The sequence below is a fragment of the Elaeis guineensis genome, chromosome 10 (genome assembly GCF_000442705.2).
Source record: "Elaeis guineensis isolate ETL-2024a chromosome 10, EG11, whole genome shotgun sequence".
In the NCBI taxonomy this organism is placed as follows: Eukaryota; Viridiplantae; Streptophyta; class Magnoliopsida; order Arecales; family Arecaceae; genus Elaeis; species Elaeis guineensis.
The window spans coordinates 21,052,745-21,067,433 of NC_026002.2; the positions used below are offsets into that span (position 1 = coordinate 21,052,745).

Consider the following 14,689-nt stretch of genomic DNA (forward strand, 5'->3'; position numbering starts at 1 on the left):
TTTCTCCAATTATCAAAGATCCCTCTAAAGTCATGGCCCTCGTGAAGTCATTGGCATCAAACCTAGCTTTCCATACTATAACATATGAGCTCTCCACTACATTATCAAAAATCCTCTTGCTCCTAGCCACATAAATGTAAAAACACAGGGCAACCATGGTCCCTTGACCCTCCTCTTCAGCTTATTCCTCCTCTCTAAGAAATGCAACTTTCCAACTCAAACCCAGCAGCTGGTTGTAATGCTCCTAGCAGCACTAGCCTGGTCTTGTTGGAATGATGCAACTCTCAACTATTTCTCAACAAGAATCCTCCTTGTCTTTGGTGGCTGCGGAAGCTCTAAATTACTTCAATGACTAGTCTATTCTTTGCACACCTTCACTTTTGCCGCATTTTGGAAAAATCTGATCAAAACTTCGCTTGGTCTCGGCTGGACTTTCAGACCCCGATTAGAGGTCTTAGCAGGGAGCTGTATTGCATCTGATTTGCTTAGCTTGGAACATAGTCGATGGAAGAGGTAGATCATCTCTGTTTTCTTGTCATCCTCACCCCCTGAACTCAATTTTTGGTTTTGTTCGAGACTGCTACAGGCTGCTGAGAAAAGACGCTCATATCTCTGCACAGAATTTCTGGAACTGCAGCTTTTTAACACTCCTTTCTTCAGTGCATACCATTGCTCTTGTAATTATTGTTTTCTGTTTTCTTTCCCCCACACAAGTCTATATTTCTCTTTGAGTTTTGTTGGGTCTTCTTTTTGTATCACGAACTGAGCTTGTCTCACACTCTGCTCCTCTTTCCTGTACAGTTTTAACATTTAATAACATTTGGGTGGCAATTGCCTCCTCTTTTCCATCAAAAAAAAAAAAAAAGACTACTGAGATAACTCAGGCCAATGTTTTGCTAATTTGAATTAGATAAATCTTATGAAAAGAAGGAAAATAATAAAACAAAAAAAAATAACCTCCACAGTCTTCGAACTTGAATGAACTTATCCCTGCCATGACATTGGTGACAACTCGGTCTGTAATTGTTACTCCATTCATTATATTTTATGAATCAATTAAGAGATTAGAATGACTAATGCGTACAAACTTTTGCTCGAAGTCTTTCTTGATCATTATCATGAGGAAAAATAGCTTGGAACAGCGCATGCTTCGTAAATAAAAATCCACTTCTGCCACCCATGGACCAAGGGGCTAAAAGGAACAGATACAATACACGTTTCAATTTCACCAAGAGTTCAGCATGTCATTGACCCAGCCAGAATGAATGATTTAATGCAAGCAAATACAAAATGCAGCAACACCAACAATTGCTTACAAGAATGTAGTAGGCTTTTTGCTGTACATTCAACAACTCAAGATATATTTTCATCACAGTTTTGATTTCCACCAGATTAGACGAGGAGATAGACATTAAGACTTCAATTCCAGCCTCCTTGAATCAATTACCTTGGAGGTTGGGGTGGTAGACACTGTGGATAAAGTAAACAATCTAACTCTGAAGTACAAGGGACTTGCCAAGAATCATGTCATCCGTCGAGAAATCAGCTGGTTTTCTGTAAGTTCCTCTGCCAAAGTCTAGATTGTATGAATCAGCAAGACCATCTATCAAGCCAAATTCTGGAGTCCAACCTAGATCCCTTGTAGCTTTCTCGATTGATGCAAAGAAATGCTGCAAAATTATTTTGAGAGAAGAATGTAACTATTTTCTTCATATTCAGGGTACTGCATGGCATATTTGTTGCTGCAATTTAACATTCTTTCATAGCAATAAGAATGCGGGCAGTCATCACAACCAACAGTTAATGATGTGGTGAACAGTGTAATGATACCAAAGAATGTTGAATAGCTTGGCTGATTTAGTTTTTATTAAAGAATTAATACAGTGCAAAGAGTGGTATGCAAAGAAGGCAGACTGTTTGAACAAGGAAGAGAAAGTAAAATTCAATAACAAACTGATCTCATAGAAAAAGTGATCTACTGGGTTATTTTGCTGCGCTTCCCTTCTTGTTCTTAATGGCTCTGTCTGATCATGTTTGAAGTTCACAAGGCCTCCAAGAAAAAGAAAAAAGAAGAAAAACAAATAATTCAACATAAAAGGGTACAAAGGAGGGATCAGCTATTTGGGATGAGTGACATGAGCATTTTTGCAACATCATTAGTTTTACCAGTCCATTGAAAACATTAGCTAGATGGGATATGTATTAGATAACAATCAGACTGCAATTCTAATATACTCGAGACCGCTCTTGGCTTCCTCTAAACCTGACCATAAATAGCTTTAAGTTTTGCATATGCAATAAATAACATTATAAAAATGAAACATGTCTCACGTTTGCAAGGTTTGCAAGGTGCATCGCTACTTCTGACTATAAAAAATAAATAATATCTGCATGTGTTAAAATTGTTTCATTCTCTATTTTGCTTTACATGCATGATTAGTAGGATAAGTCAATAAAAATTGCGATAGCCAATTGTGAGGTTTATCATATGAATCCTTCTTGGTTATTAGCATTTGAAGTTACATCTTCAAGCAGTGCAAACTTCATTACAGCCCTGATTCTAACATAAATTTTCCATTATATGACCTTTCCTAATAAATCAATACCCTCTCCAAATGGAGGGGTTTAGATTTTCTTTCCTCAGTTCCTGACCATCTCAGTTTGCTCTCTATTATTAAATTTTGACCACTCAGATTTGAACCTGAAACCTCTCTCATTTGGAGGGGAAGGCACCAACTAGCTAGCTGTTAATCGTTCTTCTAGTATCGTCATTTCTAACCCATACTTCATATTTTACCATACAGAGATCATTGCATTCTCATCTTTATCTTTCCTCCTTCACAACCTTAACTGGAGAACTTCACACTGCGGTACTACATAATCTTCACATCAGACAGAGACCTATAACCAACTAAGCATACCTGATCTCGAAAAGGAAAGGCTTTCTTCTTCCCAAAATCAAATTCCTTGGGATTATAGTGAACGATTTCTGGTTCAGGAAACCCAGCAGCCTGCAATAGCACAAACAATCAAAATCTATGCATGCAAAATGTACTAGAATTTTTGTTTCTTCAAGATTTGTTACCTTGGCACATGCCCTTGCTAACCCATCAAAGGTTACATATTTGGACCCAGAAATGTTGTACACTTGTTTACTTGCTTTTGAATTGCCAAGAACCATAACAAAAGCCCTTGCCAGATCCTATAACATAAATAATTTTAACTGTATGAAGAATCTCCAAAAAGTTATAATCAGAAATAATGGCACAAGATCTACCAGGCGTGGTACACCTCTGATCAAGGTATCATGATTGCAATTATGATACACAGAAGACACCTAAAATTTCTTAAATGTTGAAAGCAATAACCATTAAAACTCAAGGACCTTCAGAAAAATTGGAATACATGATTATTGATTGATAGCAGGCTGTTTAAAGCAAAATGTAACAGCATCTAAAACTTGCACAGAAAAGAATGAGCTTGCCACAAGACCCATCCTCTCAACAATTGTTAAAACTGAAGTAAAAGCAAAAGTTGAAGCAAGACCATGAAATACCCAAGAGAGAGGGCCTAAAATGTTGGTCAAACTCAAATGAAGGAAAAAAATAATGGATGTCTGGTGGAAAGATAGAGATATGCCTTGGATTAGGTTGGATGATCCAAGGATTTCTTCATGCAAAGAATTTAGCGAGAAAGGTTGGATAGACAAGTACACATTTAAAGAATAATATCTGGGAACATGAAGTGGAAATGAATTATTGAAATTATATAGCTATCATGGTGCATCATGTGCATAAAGCTTAAGATGTGTGGTAAATTTTAGATGGAAGGAGTGACCAAAGAGTTAATCAAAAAAAGTTCAAGTTTAACCTAGAAAGCAATACATAACATGAGTTGATCTGAACATTTGTAGCAAATACTAGATGAAAAGGACGCTAAGTTGAATCATGGGTTTAAAATGGAAAATCAAAAACCAAGGGAAACCTAAATAAGGTCACATAAAAGATGACGTATGCAATGAACATGGATCGAGCAATCATAGGGACAAATAACGGCAAAAACTAAACCATGGTTTTGTATGTTGTTGGCGAAGCTTGCATTGATGAAAGTTACCACCCATAATTGGAAGATATGGCTCTAAAAAACCTCATATAACGAACCTGACATGCAGAAGGACAAAATCTTTTTCATTTCTTATGTTGTTTCTTTTCCTCCGAAAAACATCTCAGGTTGTAGAGGAAGCATGCAGGCATGAAGGCCTCGCCTCCTGGACCAACCAATTCCATGAAAAATTGGGTGGAGGGTGAGAACTCAAGGTTCCAAGCTGCCTTGGAGGCTTAACATGGTTGACCTATCAGGTCATTACATCAGAGGTACATACCAGAACTTGCACTCAAGCTCATTCAGCATGCATTTATGCTAGCATGTGCCATTGTTACCAACCTTAACATGCCCCAGTTGGGTGATTTGAACTCCACCGTTGGGGACTGGAATTGGGCGGCCAGCTTTCAGTCGATGGAAGAACCACTCCTCGACAGGGTTGTAATTCAAGGGGCCATATATGTAGACCGGCCTCAGGGAAGTCCAGTTGACACCACGGGAATCTAACAAGCTCTCTGTTTCAAGCTTTCCTTTGTGCCTGCTCTTTGGATCAACTGCATCGGTCTATCAATCATCCAAATAATACATTATAAAAATGGCTATTTAGATACTAGAAGAACAAAAAGTTATTAAGGTGCCAGAATCAAAACCTCACCTCAAAGTGTGGTAGCAGGTCAGATTTGAGATAGACTCCAGCTGACGAGCAATATATATACCTGCAGAATTCCCCCAAAGCATATCTAAGTGTATAGCTTAGCAGTTTAAACTTAATGGTTAAGCATTTGGGAAAAGAAAAAAAATAAAATAAAAGGAAAGAGTGACTTTGGTTTTCCCGGGTCATTAATGTGTTTTAGTTAAATCCTAGTGTCCAAGCATATAGCATATTGCTGTTGATGTACCTACTCCTCACCATCTATAATGGGCTCATTCATCTTAAAACCTATTTGAGCCAAGATTAAGCTGAGTTGGATACATCCTATGCTACAGATTAGTCCAAGAGTAAATATGAGGTAAAGAAAACTTGCCAAACCTTGAGCAATTGATGCAAAGTTAGGAAGAATGAAAGACTTCATATTTGGAATTAACATCTTTGATGCTATGGATAATAATGGCAATGCAATGTTTAATACTCAGTGGAAACTGTTTTGTGTTTGATATTGCAGCATAACTTTGCTGCATAAGGCTTCAGAACATCAAAACAGACCTCATAGATGCACCCATCTTTTTATGGTTTTCACTTTCCCATTCCTACACAGACCAGGAATGCTCCTACTTCGCATGCCAAACTACATGTCATGATATTAAGCCTAATGATTCATCAGGGCAGCGAGTGCTCGTTCTTGAACCACCGAACATACTTTTAAATTGTTAAACAATATCATGATCCAAGAGAGAAAGAAATGCTTACTGCTCCATCTTAGGCAATGCATCCAATATAGGCTCTACCTCAACAGCCTCACGCCCTGAATGAAGAGTTATGTTAGGCAGTAAGTTATGAAAGCAAATGAAAATTATGTATGCGCTCATAGAAGCTATTCCTGCATGTATCTTCAATTGTTATTACTTGTCCGATGGTAGCGTCATTTACTGATTAGAGAAATATGAACCATGGATTAACTATGAGCTTAGGAAAACTCAGAAGTAAGATCAGCGAGAAATTACCATTAATATCATAAACAACATCAAATCCGTTGGCTGCTAGGCTTGTCTTCACAAATTCAAAATCCTTCCTGTCCCCTTTCAAATGCAATATCTATAAAGAAAGAATTACTTTGGTGAAAACTATCATCAGAAGCTAACAGTGTTAGGATCAGTGAAAGACTGTGAAGAGTGAAGAGTATAAGCTACGCAACAGCTAATCCAAATGAACAGTCTATTGGATCATCTAGAGCCCAACAATATTGAATGGACGGGCTCAACTTGATCGCTATGAAAGGCTCACAAAATACTGAACCAACCCATCATGTGAGAGTCCAAACCAACATAAAAGATAGATATTGCACTTCATAGCATGTCAAATCCCATTTCATCCATTTGGTTGGTTGGGTCCATCATCATGCTTTTTCTCCATCATGACAATATTCCAATTTCCTCACCAATGTGCAGCCAGCTAACATCACCGAACCAATGGCTGTGACTTCACCATGTCATTGCAAACAAGCACAGACTGCATGCCCCCAAGCAAAGGAAAAAGTAGAAGGAAAACCACTGACGACAATATTTTTGTCCACTTACTTTGGATGAGAATTCTGCATACTCTTGATCCGATTCTCCTGGTAGTTGTTGGCTGATGGGTGCCTTCCCCCTGGTAAACAAGGTCACCTGCCAATGAAAAGTTTCAATAGCTACCCACCAAATCCCTATAAAAAACATTTTTGCAGCTCTCTTGGTTCCATCAAAAGCTATATGCAAGCTATTATCAGTTAACTAACAAAACCCACCAAACAACCAACCTGATGACCATCCTTAACAAGGAGTCTGGACAAGAAAACACCAATGAATCTAGTGCCCCCCATAATTAAAATTTTCTTGGCACTGGAAGCTTTCACATGCAATGCCCCTTTTGGCTGCCATACCTTCCTTTTCTTCTGCATTTCTCATGAGAGAGCAACATTATTATTGTTTAAAACCTTAAAAACAATAGAAGGGACACCGAGTTTTATCTGGCTTCAACCATTATAGGTTTGTGTTAATATATATATATATTAATATATTAGAAAGAAATAACTAGTAAACTGGAGGAAAGACAGATAAAATCATTTAATGAACAAGTTAGATAAAATTCATTTGGTCATGGTCTTAATGTGCTCTGCCATTCTATCATATGATTTCCTTGGGTTCCATTGAAACATTGATAAAGAGATGTCTAGTCCTCTAACTATTATATCCAACTGCACAGGAAAGAACCTTTTAGCTACCTGAATAGAGATGTTAACGGCCGTGCCACTGAACTCAGAGAGAGAGGAATGGAGGAGGGAGGAGCTGGGAGAGACAAGTGGGATATGATGGCACGGTTGCAGCTGTTGCATAGCCACCAATTTAGCCATGCCTTCTTCCTACCTCTTTTCAACTTTCTCCTTTATTGAGTTCCCTTTGGGAGTCGGTTGGTTATATTAAGTGGGAAGGGGTTTGGTCCTCCAAGGATAGGCCGAGGATGGAGAGGCACTTTTCATGGCAGCCCATCCTCTTCTCTGCCTCACCTCGACCTCACCTCGTAGAGGATAAGACAAAGTCCCGCTTCGGTTATATCCACAGCCTCGGTCCTTCTTGGATAAAGATTTGTAGGATATGTTGCACCCGACAATTCTTTTTTCTTATCCTTTAACTGGAGTCGGCTACTCTTAAGTGGTAAAATGGAGGGAAAAGAAATTCTTTGCGCACCGCATGCAGTATAAAAAAATTTTTATGAGGTGCATCGTCCCGATTGATTCATCTATATATTTTTTAATATATATTTAATATTTATAAATCAATTTTTATATTTAAAATTTTATATAATAAAAATATTTTTATTTTTTAAAAAAAATTATGGTATCGTGTAGCGTAATATAGTCTAAGATATCATAATAAGATCTTGAATATCATAATATGAGAGGAACATTTTTATCCAATTATTTTTCAACATATATTTAATATATTAATTTTTTTATTTAAAAATTTTGAATGATGAAAATATTTTTTTTTTAAAAAAATTATGATATTTTGTGCTGGACGCAGGATGTCATAATATGAATATAGAATGTCATAATTTTTTTAAAAGATAGGTATATTTTTATCATATAAAATTTTTAAACGAAAAAATCGATCAGTCGACATTAAATGCGTATTGAAAAATTATGACTACGTGGACCAATCAAATAAGATGGTGCACTCCATGATAAATTTTCTACACCGCCCGTGGTGCACAAAGAATTTTGCATGGAGGAAATCTTTGGAAAAAATGAGGCCCATCTAAAGTTGCTCTTTTATGAAAAATTTATATCACATAAATTTTATAAAATTTTTATATATTTATGCAAAAGTTGTAGGATATTTTATTTCAGATGAGATGTCAATTTTAGATATGATCGTGAGTCGGATATAGATCGGGTAGCCTATTATCTATATTGATCTTGTAATTGCCTTAAGATAGAACAGGGTGGTTCGAGTCTCGGAGAGCCGGGTAAAGATGGACAAACAGTATGGATAAAATCATAAAAATTATTTTTTCAGATAAATCGATAATTTTTATCTCAAAAAAAGAATTTATGAAGAGTTACGTATACATCCGGATTGGATTTAAGATGGATTTAACCATTACCTGCACGTGCTCTGAAATATCACCATTAGATTCAGATGGATCCGTACAAACTACCACATTAAGCTAATCCGTATCAATGCTGGGCATTCACCGACACCAGCATGACATACTTGAAATATCAACTCTTGACAACAGCATGACATACGTGAAATATCAACTCTTACCACCAACCATGTTACCGTCTCAATTTTATCATCACGTAGGAACTCACCTAGATGGCAGAACCAAACCAACCTTTGGAAACCTAGCTTCCAAGTACACAAGACCATCGATGGTACTTTCTTCTTTTTCCTTTCAGTAACGATATGAAAGGCCACACTTTAATTTTGTCCATTATTACTAACTAGTAAGCATTAATGCAAGGGTCACTAACTAATAAAAGGGTCATTAACTAACAGAAACTCTTTTTCTTTTTCTTTTTTTCTTTTTTTTTTTGGCGCTTTTGTTCTCCCCCGGTGAATTCTGGGTTGCATTTCCAATTGTTTCTTGCGACATACCATACCATTCGTTCCCACCGTTTGAGGGTCTTTGTGATACCTGATTTGTTTAGAACTACTTCTCATGTAAAATTAAATCAGTTCATACTTTTAATAATATTTTTTTATGAAGCGACAGTGGGGTCAAACCCTGGTGACAGTAAATGAAAAAGGTTGGGGGATTTTGAACCATTTCATATCATACAATCTGTTCCGTCAAAGACGATTGTTATTCATCCGATCAAAAGACCAATCTCATCTTGATGAAAACCACTGCTTAACACAAGAAAAAACTGCCTCATCCAGAACTACTTCCCACTTTAATATCAAGAACAAGCAGCCACAAACTACCTTGGACCAGACATCCAAATTCATGAAGCAAATGATAAGAACAATATACATCCTTTTTTTTTTTCGTATATTTTCTTGCTACCAACTTCTATTTGACTAGCGCTGAAACTGGATGGAGTATGAACCAGTATTTGGATCTTTCACAGCTTTGAAGTTATCGACGCTCATTCCAAAACGTCCTAATATAGAATTTCCCATCTCCTTCAACTTTCCTGCAACGAGTCAAAGGTGCCATAAACAATCTTTTAAAAAAAGAAGAAAAGAAAAGAAAAATGGCTATAAAAAAGTGATATCTATACCAGGAAATGGTGAGAAAAAGTGTCTCGAGCGTTATTCTAAAAGCTAAAAGCAAAGTGAAAGTTATATGCGATGCTGGGAAATTGTGGGACCTGATAATCGAGAAGAGGAATTGCGCTATTGCCAAATGATAATGGATGATGCACAAGAGCTCACTAAATGCAAGCTATATGGTGTTTAAAATGTAGTATAATTGTGCTGCAAGAAATTATACTAGTCTGGCAAGAAATTGTGATGCCTCTCTCAGTGAACATTTAAGAGTCTGGCAAGACTCTTTGTTACCATATCTGAATGTAATGCTTGTCATAATGACATTCATGTTAAGTGGAATTCTTTCTTCCTTGATTAACAGAGGACTACAAAGTCGGGACAATGGAAGTTCATTTTGTGTTGGTCTCCTAGAAATATGCATGCCTATCTCACTGTCATCAAACATACAAACTAGCTGAACAAAATATAAATTAGAAATAGAAGTCCACAAAAGAATTAAACAAAATTAAGTCAAATAATCAAATGAAGAATTGCATTACCATTGTAACTAACACCAAAATCCAATGAATCTTTATTCGCATATGCAAAATATTAAAGTAATATAGAAAAAGAAATTATGAACCCACCAATCATCTCTTCCTTCATCTTCTCTCGCTTTTCTGCTGCAATTGGCTCTAACCGCCTTATGTTCCTTCTAGCTTGGTCATTTGAAGGATCCAAATCAACAATCTTTTTCCAGTCTGCAGGAACATTTTTTTTCAAGATAAATATCATGCTTTAAGGCAGTATTCATTAGAACCATCAGGCAACTATGAAATTCTCAATAGCGCTCCCCAAAATAAGTGATGATTGATATATGAAAAAAGAAAGGAAGAAACATCACAAGGAAATGGAAAAGGCTACACAGCAAAATAAATGACAGCAGAACAAATCTCCAACAGCTTATATGAAACATACCTGCAACAGCCTCTTCATAGTGTTCAACCTTTTCATGTGCCTCTGCTCTTCTGATTAGTGCTTTTATATACGAAGGATTCAACTCCAATGCCTTTGTGCATTCCTTGATAGTGTCATTGAACTTTTCCTGAAGAGAACAAAATACTCAGATGACAAAAAGGAAGCTGAAAAACGTGCTGAAAGACTAATATTGCGAGTGGGTTAGATTGTTCTGGTTATAGACACTCCATAACTCATGTATATGAGGCAGATTGTTTGTATTCCCTTATGCACATAGACCTATCCAGTCTTTCAAATGGGGTAAACTCTAGCTGAATTGGCCAAAACCACCAGAATTGGACCTGAGGCAGTTGAGATTGAGCCAAAAATGTCCAATATCTGACACCAGAGTAGGGGTCAATTTCTGTTCAAACTTAACCATACCATTAGTATCATTTCAGCAATCAGGTGCCAGTCATCCAATATGAACAGGCCAAACACTTGGAAGCATCCATTTTCTACTGTAACCTGAAGGTGGGTAGGTTTTCACCCCCCAAACTACCAAAAAAATAAAAACACTCTTAGAAGCACACACATGATTATAAGAAGGAACTAACTGCGAGGGATTCTAGGGTAAAAGAAGTGAAGTCGGCCTTTTAAATAAGAAAATATAGATATTTTTTGTATAAACTTTGACAAAATTAGGAGGATTTCTGAAATTATAAGTAGGATTAAGTTTTGCAGAACAAACAAGCAGAATCATTCTGGAAAAAAGAAAAGCATTAATCCAGGTCACTTAAGTTTTGTATAAACTTTAACAAAAATCAGCTTTTTAAGCCTAAAGTGTGGGTCTCAGATCAGCACAAACTCAGGTCATTTAAGCTTTGTAGAACAAACAGCCACAATCATTCTCGAATGAAAAAAAAAGGTCAAAAAAGAGTACATGCTGAATCAAACCTGAACGTCTGGTCTTTAAATCGGGTGGAATAAGCACAATTTCAGGTAGGTCAATCCAACTCATGCTATCCTATATAATAGGCATTAAAATGGGACTAATACTTGAAACAAATCTTGCTCAAGAATAACACATATGCTTAGAAGTAGTCAATCCCATAAATGACCAAATTATAAAAGGTTCTAAAGGCTAAAGAGTAAAGATACCTTCATAATTAAATGAATATATCTGTCAAGGATATACAAGAGAATAGAGGCTCGTGCAATGAAAATAGACACCAGATTAAATTCCATGGTAAAGCTCCCATGGAGACCAAGCAACAGCTTAAATGACCATTAAAAAAAAAAAGAAAATCTAAGGTTAATTTTAGGGCAGGTCGATTCAACACATGCTATCCTAAATAAAAGACACCAAAATGGGATTAATACTTGAAAAGATCTTACTAGAGAATACAACATATGCTTAGAACTAGTCAAACACACAAATGACCAAATTATACAAGGTTCAAAAGTCAGAATAAACATGCCTTCGAAATCAAATGCATATCTGTCTAAAGGGGATCCATGAGCATAGATGAAAATAAACATACGGTTAAATTCCACATTAAGGCAATCATAGAGCCCATGCAAAAGTTTACATGACCATTATCAAAAAGAAAAGCTAAATGTTCATTTGAAAAAGATATGAGCAAACCTCATCACCAACATAGCTTTCAAAGAACCATAGAAGAATAATTATGTATTATTTCTCCAAAACACACTCATGGCAGTATGCCACGCAATATTTACTGACATGAATTTCTTCATCCATATATAGTACCGAAAAAGGCAGGCAAAGTCTTCCAAATAAAGTTGAGAAGCATATTTTGGTATTGTATTACCTTACAACCCAAAAAGTAACATTACAGTTAAAAATAAGATATATTACCAAAGAAGCTGACACATCTATAAAAATTAAAGAAACCATGCAACTCTTCATAGAACTTGCACTAATCATGCATATCATAACCATTCTATACATATTAACACAACCATAATATCAAACTTTGTTTCAACAATCGGTGTTTTCACTAAACATTTACTAGGTGGATCTTGATGGTTGAGGACAGAAGGCAGAAGTAATCGTACACATTCTTCCATGTACATACATATATCAGTGAAAAATGGCCTACCAATTTCAAGAAGCATACAGCACGGTTTGCATGACATATCGAACAGACTTCAGAAGAAGGCACTTCAGAAGCAATTTGCAATGCAAGTTCATATTGCAATAGGGCATCTCCATACTTCCCAGCCTTAAAGAGTTTATTTCCTTCTTCTTTCGCATCATTTGCCTGATTTAGAGATCTCTGCTTCACAAGGATTAATTGATTGAATATATTTTCAAAATAAACTAAAAAGTTTCACAATACAATTACTAATATGAATAAAAAATGTGAGAAGAAATATAAGAAATATTCATATGTGCCATTAGCAAGCAAATTTCAGTTCACCAAAGTTTAGAAATAAATAAAAGGCAACGCAAATTATCCATCTCAACAACTCAAACCAATATTTTGTTACAATATTCTTCCTTTTCCCTAGAGCATGCTCGTGTGCGTGTGCGTGTGCGTGTGTTGTTAGGGGGAGGACCCATTATCCAGTATCCTTATATGATTTAGCTAACAGTGAAAATTTAAAGTTCCTCCTATACAATACTGATCTTACAGGATTGAACAATTGGGAAATAGTAAGCACAAAATGCAAAACGGTGCCAAGAAATTTTAACAATGCAAAGGCAGATGTTGGAAAAACAAAAAAGGAAAAAGGGTTACAAAAAAGGAATATAGATTATAGATGGCATGATAATTTGCAAGACCACCAGAGACAGATAATGCGCGTGAAAGGGGCAATACCAGATTCTACAGATTAGATATCAAAATCTAAGCTTTAATCGCGGGCTTTAATCACGGGACAAGATCAAAACTTGGCGATAATCTGAAGTTCGAGAAATCATGGAAAATGTTAGTAAGATCGGACCTCTTTCAACTGCTCATCGGTTAAAGCGTCCTCAAAAGTTTCGTCCTCGCTGTCGGCTTTTTCCTCGGTTGGCGCAACCGAAGCCTCCGGACCTCTCGGCTCCGGCCGGCTCTCCGGCGCTTCTTTGCTCTCTCCCCCTTCCGCTTCCGGCACGATGACCACCATTTTCCTTCGGCTGAACGAAGATCAAAAGAGAAAATTATGAGGAAAAAAAAATGAATCGATGAGGGTTTGATGCGATTATTCGCAAATCCTACCTTTTGAATCAACTGGAATTAGGGCTTACTCCGTTGATCCGATTACCGAGATCGAGAGTCCAATACCCCGGAACCTCGTCTTAGGGCTTTGGAGAGACTTCCAGAGAAAACAAGAGGGGCGAGTCCATTGTCGCACAGCGGGTGGAGGTGCCTTTTATAACAAACAGTTTTTCCTTTTTGAGCTTTTATTTCCTCATTCTTTGTATTAATTGCTTTGTAACACATTTCTTAGGTCTCGTTTATAGCCCGCAATCTACTCAGGTTACTGATAATTTAAAATAGATCCATCAAATTATATATTTAATATATTTTTTTGGACAATAATTTAATTTTTTTTGACAAATCAAATTATCTCTCCTCAAAATAATCTGAATTATCTTAAAAAGATGACTATTTAAATTATCATTTATTTAATAATATTATAAAAAATTTAAAATAATATTATTTTTAAAAAAAAATCTCACAAAATTCATCCCTCCACCCTCTTTCCCCAACGACTCTCATCATCTCCTTATTATATATAATAATATGATATAATATAATATAATATAATATAATATAATATAATATATTATTATATTATTATATTTATAGTAACTATATTATATTACAATAATATAGTATATGATAATATATTATAATATATATTATATAAATCTTATTATATATAACAACAAATTATATTATATTATTACATTATATTATATTATATTATTACATTATTATTATAATATATTATAATAATATATTTATATTATATTAATATTTTATATTAATATAATGTAGTATATAATATTATTATATATAATAATATAGTATATTATATTTTATTTATAATAATTTATTATTATATTATCATATAATATTATATATTATATTATTATATTATTAAAATAATATAATATATTATATTATATTATAATAATTATCATTATATATAATTATATTATATAATATTTTATTATTATTAGGTTAAGAGGGTATTTTAGGAATTTAATTTTATATTA

General features: G+C 35.4%; 2 protein-coding genes across 4 annotated transcripts; both read right to left on the reverse strand.

Annotated features, from left to right (window-relative positions):
- Nucleotides 1-1,193: 1,193 nt before the first annotated feature.
- On the reverse strand, nucleotides 1,194-7,293 carry LOC105059775 (chloroplast stem-loop binding protein of 41 kDa b, chloroplastic). Of its 2 annotated transcripts, XM_010943205.3 has the most exons (10): nucleotides 7,020-7,292; nucleotides 6,555-6,689; nucleotides 6,337-6,423; nucleotides 5,764-5,854; nucleotides 5,510-5,564; nucleotides 4,757-4,817; nucleotides 4,444-4,665; nucleotides 3,086-3,202; nucleotides 2,922-3,011; nucleotides 1,194-1,670 (listed from the first exon to the last, which is right to left on the reverse strand). In XM_010943205.3, the coding sequence occupies exons 1-10, from the start codon at nucleotides 7,146-7,148 to the stop codon at nucleotides 1,491-1,493; spliced, it is 1,167 nt and encodes a 388-aa protein (XP_010941507.1). In that variant the 5' UTR covers nucleotides 7,149-7,292; the 3' UTR covers nucleotides 1,194-1,490. The 2 variants fall into 2 exon arrangements, with proteins under 2 accessions (XP_010941507.1, XP_073100243.1); XM_073244142.1 differs by lacking the exon at nucleotides 6,555-6,689 and having other exon boundaries at nucleotides 7,020-7,293.
- A 1,739-nt stretch (nucleotides 7,294-9,032) lies between these two features.
- LOC105059776 (uncharacterized) lies at nucleotides 9,033-13,852 on the reverse strand. 2 transcript variants are annotated; one of them, XM_010943209.4, is made up of 6 exons: nucleotides 13,712-13,852; nucleotides 13,426-13,600; nucleotides 12,579-12,755; nucleotides 10,474-10,600; nucleotides 10,143-10,256; nucleotides 9,033-9,440 (listed from the first exon to the last, which is right to left on the reverse strand). In XM_010943209.4, the coding sequence occupies exons 2-6, from the start codon at nucleotides 13,588-13,590 to the stop codon at nucleotides 9,325-9,327; spliced, it is 699 nt and encodes a 232-aa protein (XP_010941511.1). In that variant the 5' UTR covers nucleotides 13,591-13,600; nucleotides 13,712-13,852; the 3' UTR covers nucleotides 9,033-9,324. The 2 variants fall into 2 exon arrangements, with proteins under 2 accessions (XP_010941511.1, XP_010941509.1); XM_010943207.4 differs by having other exon boundaries at nucleotides 13,683-13,841.
- Nucleotides 13,853-14,689: the final 837 nt, after the last annotated feature.